The sequence below is a fragment of the Macaca nemestrina genome, chromosome 15 (genome assembly GCF_043159975.1).
Source record: "Macaca nemestrina isolate mMacNem1 chromosome 15, mMacNem.hap1, whole genome shotgun sequence".
Lineage (NCBI taxonomy): Eukaryota > Metazoa > Chordata > Mammalia > Primates > Cercopithecidae > Macaca > Macaca nemestrina.
Window position 1 is genome coordinate 105,445,475 of NC_092139.1, and position 11,828 is coordinate 105,457,302.

The 11,828-nt window shown below is 54.5% G+C and overlaps 1 protein-coding gene across 1 annotated transcript; it reads left to right on the forward strand.

The window, feature by feature from the left end:
• The first annotated feature begins 9,186 nt into the window (after window positions 1–9,186).
• On the forward strand, window positions 9,187–11,433 carry LOC105464471 (H1.0 linker histone). The gene has a single exon (XM_011712420.2). It carries the CDS (start codon window positions 9,528–9,530, stop codon window positions 10,110–10,112), a length of 585 nt encoding a protein of 194 aa, XP_011710722.1. The 5' UTR covers window positions 9,187–9,527; the 3' UTR covers window positions 10,113–11,433.
• Window positions 11,434–11,828: the final 395 nt, after the last annotated feature.

The window sequence follows — 11,828 nt, forward strand, 5'->3', positions numbered from 1 at the left end:
ACCCCGTCTCTACTAAAAATATAAAAAATTAGCCGGGCGCAGTTGTGGGCGCCTGTAGTCCCAGCTACTCGGGAGGCTGAGGCAGGAGAATGGCGTGAACCCGGGAGGCGGAGCTTGTAGTGAGCCGAGATCTCGCCACTGCACTCCAGCCTGGGCTGGGCGACAGAGCGAGACTCCGTCTCAAAAAAAAAACAAAAAAAACAAAAAAAACATCTCTGGCCAGGCGTGGTGGCTCATGCCTGTAATCCCAGCACTTTGCAAGGCCGAAGCGAGCAGACCACTTGAGGTCAGGAGCTCGAGACCAGTCTGGCCAACGTGGCGAAACCCCATCTCTACTAAAAATACTAAAATTAGCCAGGGGCTGGTGGCAGGCGCCTGTAATCCCAGCTGCTCAGGAGGCTGAGGCAGGAGAATCGCTTGACCCAGGAGGTGGAGGTTACAGTGAGCCCAGACCGTGACACTGCCCGCCAGCCTGGGCAACAGAGCAAGGCTCCATCTCAAAAACAAAACAAAACAAAACAAAACAAAATCTCATGTATCCCTTAAATATATACATCTATTATATACCCACCAAAATTGAAATTTAAAAAAAAGAAAAAAGAAAGCAAAAAACCCCATTGACTGTACTCTCTGTTAAATTCCTGGGGCCCTGAAATGTTGATTGCTTTTCAGTTTGGAGAATCTAAGTGACACCTAGCCTGGACAGGAGGAGGGGAGAGCCCCTGTTTCTGGCAGGTTTCTAAGAGGAATCACAGGACCGGGCTGAGAGGAGGGGACCCAGCACCCAGGCTAGCGCAGTCGCCCCTCCATCCCTGAGTGAGGGGCCATCTGCTGCTCCCCGCCTCTCCCTCACCCTCACCCCCGCCTCTATCTCACTCTATCTCAAGCCTTGCTCCTTTCCCCTCGGGTGCCTCCACCTGCCGTTTGCCCCTTCCTCCTCACAGAGCGTGAATCTTGACTCATAGTGTGGAGGTCAAAGCCCTTTGGAAGTGGGAAAGGCCCAGGCAGGTGCAGATTGGTTATTTACTTGCTGGGTGCTGGGTGTGAACGGAATAGACACGTGCTTGCCTCTTGGGGCTCTGTCTCCGGTGGGGAAGATGGGCACTGCTGTCATTGTAATGTGCGATTTTGTGAAAAGTGCTAAGAAGGAAAGGACAGGGTCTATGAGAGAGGGTTGCAGAGTCCTAATTAGGGAGGGGAAGTCGGACCGGTGGGATTGAGGGAAAGCAAAAAGAGAAAGCAGGTAAGCTCTAAGTCTGCCTTTCAGAACACATGCCCTCCTGCACAAATAATTCACAATCTTCCTGCACCTCAGCTGACAGAAAATTGCATAAAGCCCTTCCAGCATACAGCACAAGCACCATCCTGTACCATCCCTAGCAAGCCTTTGTCTCCTTGCAGACAGCCCCTTCTCTGCTGTGCTACCTGTTGCAAATTTGCAATGCATTTTCTTTTTCTTTTTCTTTTTTTCTTTTTTTTTAGACAAGGTCTTACCATGTCGCCCAGGCTGGAGTGCAATGACACAGTCTCTGCTCACTGCAATCTCTGCCTCCCAGACTCAAGCGATTCTCCTGCCTCAGCCTCCCAAGTAGATGGGACTACAGGCATGTGCCACCACGCCTGGCTAATTTCTGTATTTTTAGTAGAGATGGATGTGCCATGTTGGCCAGGCTGGTCTCGAACTCCTGACCTCAGGTGATCTGCCCGCCTCAGCCTCCCAAAGTGCTGGGATTACAGGTATGAGCCATCGCTCCTGGCTCCAACATATTTTCACACCTTCTCTAATAAATGTGCCTTTCTTTACCTACAACTGTCTTGGTAAATTCTTCTTATTCCTGTGCTACTGGCCTCAGATAGTTGCCGCTCACCTGAGACAGGGGTGACAAGACGGCTTATTAGTAGAAAGCGTAATGACCAAATTAGAAGAATTGGGATATCCATCACCTTAAACATTTATCTTTTTTTTTTATGCTGGGAGCATGTGAATTATTCTCCTGTAACTATTTTGAAGTATACAGTGGGTTATGGTTAACTGCAGTCACCCTACTGATCTATGGAACACTATGTCTTATTTCTTCTAGCTAACTGTATATTGTACCCATTGATCAGCTTCTCTTCTTCCTCCCCTCCTTGCTATCCTTCCTGGCCTCTGGTAACCACCAATCTACTCTCCATCTTCATGAGATCCACTTTTTTTTTTTTTTTTTGAGACAGAGTCTCGCTCTGTCACCCAGGCTGGAGTGCAGTGACGTGATCTCAGCTCACTGCAACCTCCGCCTCCCAGGTTCAAGCGATTCTCCTGTCTCAGCCTCCTGAGTAGCTGGGACTACAGGTGTGCACCACCACGCCCGGCTAATTTTTTGTGTTTTTTTTTTTGTTTGTTTGTTTGTTTTTTTTTTTTGAGACGGAGTCTCGCTCTGTCGCCCAGGCTGGAGTGCAGTGGCGCGATCTCGGCTCACTGCAAGCTCCGCCTCCCGGGTTCACGCCATTCTCCTGCCTCAGCCTCCCGAGTAGCTGGGACTACAGGCGCCCACAACCGCGCCCAGCTAATTTTTTTTGTATTTTTAGTAGAGACGGGGTTTCACCATGGTCTCGATCTCCTGACCTTGTGATCCGCCTGCCTCGGCCTCCCAAAGTGCTGGGATTACAGGCGTGAGCCACTGCGCCCGGCCAATTTTTTGTGTTTTTAGTAGAGACAGGGTTTCACTGTGTTAGCCAGGATGGTCTCGATCTCCTGACCTTGTGATCCGCCCACCTCAGCCTCCCAAAGTGTTGGGATTACTGGCATGAGCCACCGCACCTGGCCTTTTTTTTTTTTTGAGACAGAATTTTGCTCTTGTTGCCCAGGCTGGAGTGCAATGGTGCGATCTCAGCTCACCACAACCTCTGCCTCCTGAGTTCAAACAATTCTCCTGCCTCAGCCCTCCAAGTAGCTGGGATTACAGGCATGTGCCACCATGCCCAACTAATTTTGTATTTTTAGTAGAGACAGGGTTTCTCCATGTTGGTCAGGCTGGTCTTGAACTCCCGACCTCAGGTGATCCACCCACCTTGGCCTCCCAAAATGCTGGGATTAGAGGCATGAGCCACCACGCCAGGCTGAGATCCACTTTTTTTGTTGTTGTTGTTTTTTTAAGATGAAGTCTCGCTCTGTTGCCCAGGTTGGAGAGTGCAATGGCACAATCTTGGCTCAGTGCAACCTCCACCTCCTGGGTTCAAGTGATTCTCCTGCCTCAGCCTCCCAAGTAACTGGAATTACAGGCACCTGCCACCACGCCCGGCTAAGTTTTATATTTTTAGTAGCCGGGGTTTCACCACGTTACTAGGCTGGCCAAGATCCACTTTTTTAGCGTCTACATACGAGTGAGAACAGGCAATATTTGTCTTTCTCTGCCTGGCTTATTTCAGTTAATATGATGACCTTCAGTTCCATCTGTGTTGTTGCAAATGACAGGATTTCATTCTTTTTTTTTTTTTTGAGACGGAGTCTCGCTCTGTCTCCCAGGCTGGAGTGCAGTGGCACGATCTCCACTCACTGCAAGCTCCGCCTCCCGGGTTCACGCCATTCTCCTGCCTCAGCCTCCCATGTGGCTGGGACTACAGGCACCCGCCACCGCGCCCGGCTAATTTTTGTATTTTTAGTAGAGACGGGGTTTCACCGTGTTAGTCAGGATGGTCTCGATCTCCTGACCTCGTGATCCGCCCATCTTGGCCTCCCAAAGTGCTGGGATTACAGGCGTGAGCCACCGCGCCTGGCCGACAGGATTTCATTCTTTTTTTTTTTTTTTTTTTTTTTTTTGAGACGGAGTCTCGCTCTGCCGCCCGGGCTGGAGTGCAGTGGCCGGATCTCAGCTCACTGCAAGCTCCGCCTCCCGGGTTCCCGCCATTCTCCTGCCTCAGCCTCCCGAGTAGCTGGGATTACAGGCGCCTGCCACCTCGCCCGGCTAGTTTTTTGTATTTTTTTAGTAGAGACGGCGGCGTTTCACCGTGTCAGCCAGGATGGTCTCGATCTCCTGACCTCGTGATCCACCCGTCTCGGCCTCCCAAAGTGCTGGGATTACAGGCTTGAGCCACCGCGCCCGGCCGACAGGATTTCATTCTTATTGGTGGCTGAATAATATTCCCTTTGTTTATATACCACATTTTCTTCATCCATTCATCCATTGATGGGCGCTTGGGTTGACTCCATATTTTGGCTATTGTGAATGGTGCTGCAATGACCATGGGAGTGCAGATATCTCTTCAATATGCTGATTTCCTTTCTTTTGGATATATACCGCGTAGTGGGGTTCATCTGAACCATTTTTTTTTTAGACTAGTCAAGTTCAGTAGTGACAAGGGGCACAAAGTAGAACAAGTGGCTGGGCTTGGTGTCTCATGCCTATAACCCAGCACTTTGGTGGGAGGCCAAGGTGGGTGGATCGCTTGAGGTCAGGAGTTTGAGACCAGCCTGGCCAACATGGTGAAACCCCGCTCCACTAAAAATACAAAGATTAGCTGAGTGTGGTGGTGGGCGCCTGCAATCCCAGCTACTCAGGAGGCTGAGGCAGGAGAATTGCTTGAACCCGGGAGGCGGCGGTTGCAGTGAGCTGAGCTTGTGGCACTGCACTCCAGCCTGGGCAACAGAGTGAGACACCATATCAAAAAAAAAAAAAAAAATTAGCCGAGAGTGGTGGCGCACACCTGTAAACCCAGCTACTTGGGAGGCTGAGGCAGGAGAATTGCTTGAACCCAGGAGGTGGAGGTTGCAGTGAGCTGCGATCATGCCACTACACTCCAGCCTGGGCAACAGAGTGAGACTCCGTCCCAAATAAACAACTACAAAAACCAAAAAATACAATTGCAAACCACCACCATTTGACACTGCCTATACCCACCCCAAACCCTGCTCCAATTGTTTCTCTGCAATTGCCACTTTCCAGCATACTATATAATTTACTTTTTCTTTTTTTTGAGCTGGAGTTTTGTTCTTGTCACCCAGGCTGGAGTGCAATGGCATGGTCTTGGCTCACTGCAACCTCTGCCTCCCAGGTTTAAGCGATTCTCCTGCCTCATTCTACCAAGTAGCTAGGATTACAGGCGCCCGCGACCACGCCCGGCGAATTTTTGTATTTTTAGTAGAGACAGGGTTTCACCACGTTGGCCAGACTGGTCGCAAACTCCTGACCTCAGGTGATCCACCCATTTCGGCCTCCCAAAGTGCTGGGATTACAGTAGTCTACTGTGTATCTATCTTTTCCAGGGAACCTCAGCTCCACAAGGGTAGGGGCTGTCTTGTCACTTTGGTTGATGGCTATATCCCAGCGCCCATCCCAGTGCCCGGCACATATTAAGGAATGCATTAGGATTCCAAAGCCAGCCGGGATCCCAGCACTTTGGGAGGCCCAGGCCGGTGGATCACGAGGATAGTTCAAGACCAGTCCGGCCAAGATGGTGAAACTCCGTCTCTACCAAAAATACAAAAAATTAGCCGGGCATGGTTGTGGACACCTGTAATCCTATCTATTCGGGAGGCTGAGGCAGAGAATTGCTTGAATCCGGGAGGCAGAGGTTGCAGTAAGCCGAGATCGCGCCACTGCACTGTGGCCTGGGCAACAGAAGGAGACTCCGTCTCAAAAAAAAAAAAAAAAAGGCCGGGCGCGGTGGCTCAATCCTGTAATCCCAGCACTTTGGGAGGCCGAGACGGGCGGATCACGAGGTCAGGAGATCGAGACCATCCTGGCTAACACGGTGAAACCCCGTCTCTACTAAAAAATACAAAAAACTAGCCGGGCGAGGTGGCGGGAGCCTGTAGTCCCAGCTACTCGGGAGGCTGAGGCAGGAGAATGGCGTAAACCCGGGAGGTGGGGCTTGCGGTGAGCTGAGATCCGGCCACTGTACTCCAGCCTGGGCGACACAGCGAGACTCCGTCTCAAAAAAAAAAAAAAAAAAAAAAAAAAAGGATTCCAAAGCCCAGAATGCCACAAGACCACAAGTGGTGCAGTGAACAGGGAGTCTATCAGCCCTGGGCAAGTCATTAAACATAGGGGTGGAGATGGGGCCGTCCTGTCTGTAACGTGGAGATGTCACGTGCCAAGGGCTCAGGCACGAGCGCGCGCGCACACACACACAACCAACCATTAGTAAGGACACGACCCCTAGCATTCTAATGCGATTTATACTTTTCCATGCAGGAATTCATTTCCCCGTCTCACTAACCCCAGAGACAGGTAGAGCCGACAGGTGGAAGAACTGAGGCCCGAGAGCGACAGCGGGGGGATCCTCCCCGCGCCACGGCACGGCCTGGACCCTCCCCGCGCCACGGCACAGCAGCTGTCCGACCCTCTTCCCACGCCCAGGCGGCGCGGCGGCTGCCAAGGGTCGCGGGCAGGTGGCGCGGCACCGGGGACTACATTTCCCAGGAGCAGTTGCCGCGGTTCCGCCGTTCCTGGGGTTTCAAGAGCCTCGCGTTAAAGCGGGCGGGGGAGGTTGCGCAGTCGGCCAGCTGGAAGATGGCTCTGCGCCCGGTGGAAACCCGAGAGCCGTCTGCCCCGGTGCCCAGGCGGGTTCTGGCGGGAGTGAAGAAGCCCCCCGGCTCTGCAGTGTCCCCGAGGCGAGGCGAGGCAAGGCCAAGCCAATCTGGAGGCCGTCTTTCCTCGTCTTGCCCGCCTCGGCTTCGGCCTCTGCGCCCAAGTCGCAAGGAACCCCCTTCCTTCCCCTCCAACTCCCTGGAACAGGGGAAGGGGCGGTGAATCTCGCCGCCTGACGGGAGAAGGGGTGTCCACTAGCTGGAAGCCCCTGCAACCCGAGGCAACCCCTTTCCCCAATCCTGGGTTCAGTTCCGGGAATTTACAGGTCGCTGGGATGGGCGGGGAGAAGGGACAGGAGAGCTACAAAATGAAATGAAGGCCCAGGTGTCAGGGAGCTGAGCCTCACAGTACCCCGCCCCCAATCCATTCTTCTGAGTCCCGGGCCTCCGCGGTAAAATAGGGGTGATGGGGATAGTGATCACAGGCAGGAGGCGCAAAGGATCCAGAAACCGGTGGGGAGCACTGTGCAAACTGTAAAGCACTGTGCAAATAAAATTATTCATCATCGTGTCATTGGATTCATCAAGTCTTTAAGACATGCACGGATCTGGGGCGGGGGATGGGGTGACATGGCTCTGGGCTCTCAGGGTGGAACATCTCGGATACGGGGGTGGCTATTTGGGTGCGTATTAACCCAACCAGGTCTTAATGGGAACCCGAGTTGTCTTTGAAAATAACCAAAACAAAGCCACCAGAATGTTGTGTTTTCAAATGACGAAACTTAAGGGAAATTGACACCATCAAAAGAAGAACCTTGACCTTTTGAACTAACCTGACCCCCCATTGCTTCCCTTCCCCGCCTGTGCCAAGGAGATAAGCCCGGAGAGAAGGCATCTAACACCGAGTCTTGGGCTCCCCCTCCCCCCTCCTCCCCTAATCATTTGGATTAATCCATCCCTTGGCGTGCGGGGGAAACCCATTAATTTGCCCTGGCTTCAGAGACTCCCAGGTCCAATAGGAGCCCTACCACACCCACGCAGCTACGATCCCGTCCCCAACATCAAAACCCTCGAACCCCTCCCTTTTACCCCTCCCCAGTAGCCTACTGTGTCTGCAAACAGCTCTTGGACCATACCGGGATGCGTTCATCATTTTGACTAGCAACAAACTCCCACTCCCAGGGTATTGTTTAAGTGAACAGTGACCGGCCTCTATGCTTAGGGAATAAAAGCGGGGTTGTGGGAGGGGGGCTCAGGGAGCAAGCGTCGCAGAATCTCAGCCCAGGGCCGCTGCCAAGCGGACCCGGCACGTGAGTAGGAGGTCGGCCGCAGAGAAGGGGTCCTAGGGTCTCTGAGGTCCCTTCTGCTGGCCTCTGGGCCACTAAAGCCCCTCGAGCTTCAGAACTCCCTGCAGACAGTGGCGCCCCGTGTCCGCCTCGTCTACACCTGCCAGGCAGCACGGGAAAATCTGTGTGCATTTTAACAAAGACATCGCATCTTCCCAGCAAAATGGCGGTGGTCGCGGCCACGGCTCTCTGAACTGCACACTTTCCGAAGATAGGTCACAACCCAAGGGATACAACCCCCTCCTCGACCTCTACCCCAGCGCCCCGCTTTCCCAAGTCCCCAAAGCACTCAGGGCCTCTCCTCATTACAGGGGCCCCCAGGACCTTCCCTGCTTAGAGCCTCTGGGGCAGCTTCTCCATTGTGGACCGCCCCCCCTGCCCCCACATTGCCTTCAAGGAGCCTTGGGACAGGGACTGAACCCTCAGGCTGGGCCTCAGGGATGGGGGCAGCGAGTTCTGCTTCTGACACCCCAAAACTTCCAGGCTAAGAGAAGCATATAAACGAATTCCCGATTAGGGTATATGGGAGATGTAGGGGTCTTTGAGGAGAAGAGGCCACCCGGGAGCCCCTCCTCATCTCTCAGAGGGTCCGGGCAGCACTGGGGGTTCGGCCTCAGGAGGGGACCTCAAGGCAGAAGTCGGGGGGCGCGCTGGGGGAGAGACGGCAGAGGAGGGGGAAGGGACAAAGTTTGAAAGTGCCCTTCCAACTCTTCCAGGGAAAGTTTCCTTGGGGGCCCCATGGACAGAGAGGGGTAGAGGTGTGGAGGGACCGGTGGCGGGGTGACCCCCGAGAGGTGACCGGACCCCGGGGGAGCGACCCCTCCCCCCTGTCCCGGCTCGGCCCGGCTGGGAGTCGCCTAGCTCGGGGCCGCGTGTGTTAGTTGGGGCCGCTTTCCGGCAGCTCCACCGGGCTAGGGGACCCCGCAGCGGGCCGGGAGTGGAGCCCCCGGTAGCCTCAGGGGAGAGCTTTGCTACGGGGGGTTTCCCACACCGGGGCTCCCTAGCCCCGCAGAGCCAGCCCCCCGCAAAGGGGAAATGTGCCGGCGCACCAGCGGTCCTCGGCGCCGTTTGGGGCGCGTGGCGGGCGCGGGGGGCGGCGGCCGGGCCAGCGGGCCGCCCGGCGGGGAAGCCCAGGGAGCCAGGCAGCGGCCCCGGGCGGCGGCGGGGAGCGGGAAGGCCCGGGCCGGGGGGAAAGGTCGGATTTGCTCGGCGGAAGAAACACAGATGGCGGCGGAGCAGCGCCATTCCGGGCCGGGAGCAGGCAGCCAGCAGCCCTGTCCTCACCGCGGTCCGCCCGCCGCCGCTAAATACCCGGATGCGCCGCCCAAGCGCCAGACGCGGAGCTGGGAAAAGGGAGGCAGAGGAGGCGGAGGCAGAGGCAGAGGCAGAGCCAGAGCCAGAGCCAGAGCCAGAGCCAGAGCCAGAGCCCGGCGCCGAGACCAAGCGACAGACCGGCGGGGCTGGGCCTCGCAGAGCCGGCTCAGCGAGCTCTCCCGACACCCCAGCTGGAAAGGAGAAGCAGCGACTCCTCGCTCGCATCCCCGGGAGCCGCACTCCGGACTGGCCCGGTAGTCAGGGGCTCAAGAGCAGATCCCGAGGCAGGTTTTGCTCAGCCTCCGACGAGGGCTGGCCTTTTGGAAGGCGCCTTCAACAGCCGGACCAGACAGGCCACCATGACCGAGAATTCCACGTCCGCCCCTGCGGCCAAGCCCAAGCGGGCCAAGGCCTCCAAGAAGTCCACAGACCACCCCAAGTATTCAGATATGATCGTGGCTGCCATCCAGGCGGAGAAGAACCGCGCTGGCTCCTCGCGCCAGTCCATCCAGAAGTATATCAAGAGCCACTACAAGGTGGGTGAGAACGCTGACTCGCAGATCAAGTTGTCCATCAAGCGCCTGGTCACCACCGGTGTCCTCAAGCAGACCAAAGGGGTGGGGGCGTCGGGATCCTTCCGGCTAGCCAAGAGCGACGAGCCCAAGAAGTCAGTGGCCTTCAAGAAGACCAAGAAGGAAATCAAGAAGGTAGCCACGCCAAAGAAGGCATCCAAGCCCAAGAAGGCTGCCTCCAAAGCCCCAACCAAGAAACCCAAAGCCACCCCAGTCAAGAAGGCCAAGAAGAAGCTGGCTGCCACGCCCAAGAAAGCCAAAAAACCCAAGACTGTCAAAGCCAAGCCGGTCAAGGCATCCAAGCCCAAGAAGGCCAAACCAGTGAAACCCAAAGCAAAGTCCAGTGCCAAGAGGGCTGGCAAGAAGAAGTGACAATGAAGTCTTTTCTTGCAGACACTCCCACCTGTCTCCTATTTTCTGTAAATACTTTTCTCCTTTTTTGTCTTGATGCTCACCACCACCTTTTGCATCCTTCTGTTCTGACTTTGTAAGAGACAGGATTTGGATTCTTCAGAAATTACAGAATAATTCATTTTTCCTTAACCAGTTGTGCAAGGACAGCAACAACCAATCTCTATAATGATGAGAGTGTACTTATATTTTGTTTTGCTATTAACCTACTTACCGGGTTAGGGATTTGCCGGGGGTGGGGGGGGGGCTTGTGTGTTTTGTTGGTTTGTTTGCCATGAAGGTAGATGGGGGTGGGGAGAAGACACAAGGCAGTATGTTCTGGCTAGATGAGAAGGGAACCCAGGAATCGTGAGGTTAGCAGGAGTATCTTTAGGGTGAGTGAGCTTTCTTTGAGTTGGGCACCCGTTGTGAGAGTTTCAGAACCTTTGGCCAGGAGGAGAGAGGTGGTAGGGAGCAGCCAGCCGGCAAAGGAAGCAGGTGGAAAAAACTGCCACCGGGCTGACTTTCACCTCCCAGTGGTGAGCAGTGGGGGCCCAAACCCAGTTTCCTTCTCATTTCTGTTAGTTTGCCCTTTCGGTCTCCCTATTGTCTTAGGGAAAGGGAGTGGGGTCCAAGTGACAGCTGGATGGGAGAAGCCATAGCTTGTCCCAGTCAGCTAGGATGTAGCCATTGGAGGATCTTTGTGGCTTCAGCAAAATTCTCTTGTTAAACCGGAGTGAAAACTTTAGGGGAAGGGTGGGGAGTCCGCCAAGTGCCTCAGTGTGCCCTGTTGAAACTTGGATTTTTCCATGCAATCGATGGATTGTGTCCTAGGAAGACTTTTCTTCTGGGATTTTTGTTCCTCCTGTACAAGAGGTGTCTTTGCTTGGTTTGGTGGGGCTGCGGCCACTTAAAACCTCCCGATCTCTTTTATTTGAGTCTTTTATTATAAGTAGTTGTAGCTGGGGGAGGGGGAGGGGGAGTGGGCGGGCAGTGGACAGTAAGACATACTGCAGTCGATTTGGGATTTGCTAAGTAGTTTTACAGAGCTAGATCTGTGTGCATGTGTGTGTATGTGTATATATACATATCTAGGGTTAGTACTTAGTTTCACGCCCGGGAGCTGGGAGAAAAAACCTGTACAGTTGTCCTTCTCTTATTTTTAATAAAATAGAAAAATCGCGTACTTGCGCGTCCCCCTCCCCCCCCCCCCCCCGCCTTTTTTAAACAAGTGTTACTTGTGCCGGGAAAATTTTGCTGTCTTTTTAAAACTTTAAAATAAATTGGAAAAGGGAGAAACTGAGCGGTGTATTTTTCCTCACTTTGAAGACTGGGGGATGAATGCGGAGCGGTTAGGCGGGCGGGCAGTGGGGACATCTGGGGCGTTTGCACCTGAGAATGGGGGGAGGGTTACAGGAGCTGGACAGAAGCCAGGAATCCTTAGTCCCGGAGGCTGCGGAACGTGCCTTTGCCGGCTTCTAGGCTTCTGCCTTTGGGGTCCAGAGGGCACCCCATTTCCGGCCGAGAGGTGAGTACGTGGGAATGCGGTGGGGAGTCTGGTGGGCTGGGCCCTGACGCGACTTCCTCCGCCCCCTTCCCTCCCTTCTGCCACCCGGACCTCTGCAGTCTCAACTTACAAGTCAAGCCGCTTGGTCCCTGGCGGATCCCGCCAGGCACCGCCCACCCACCTTAGGCCCG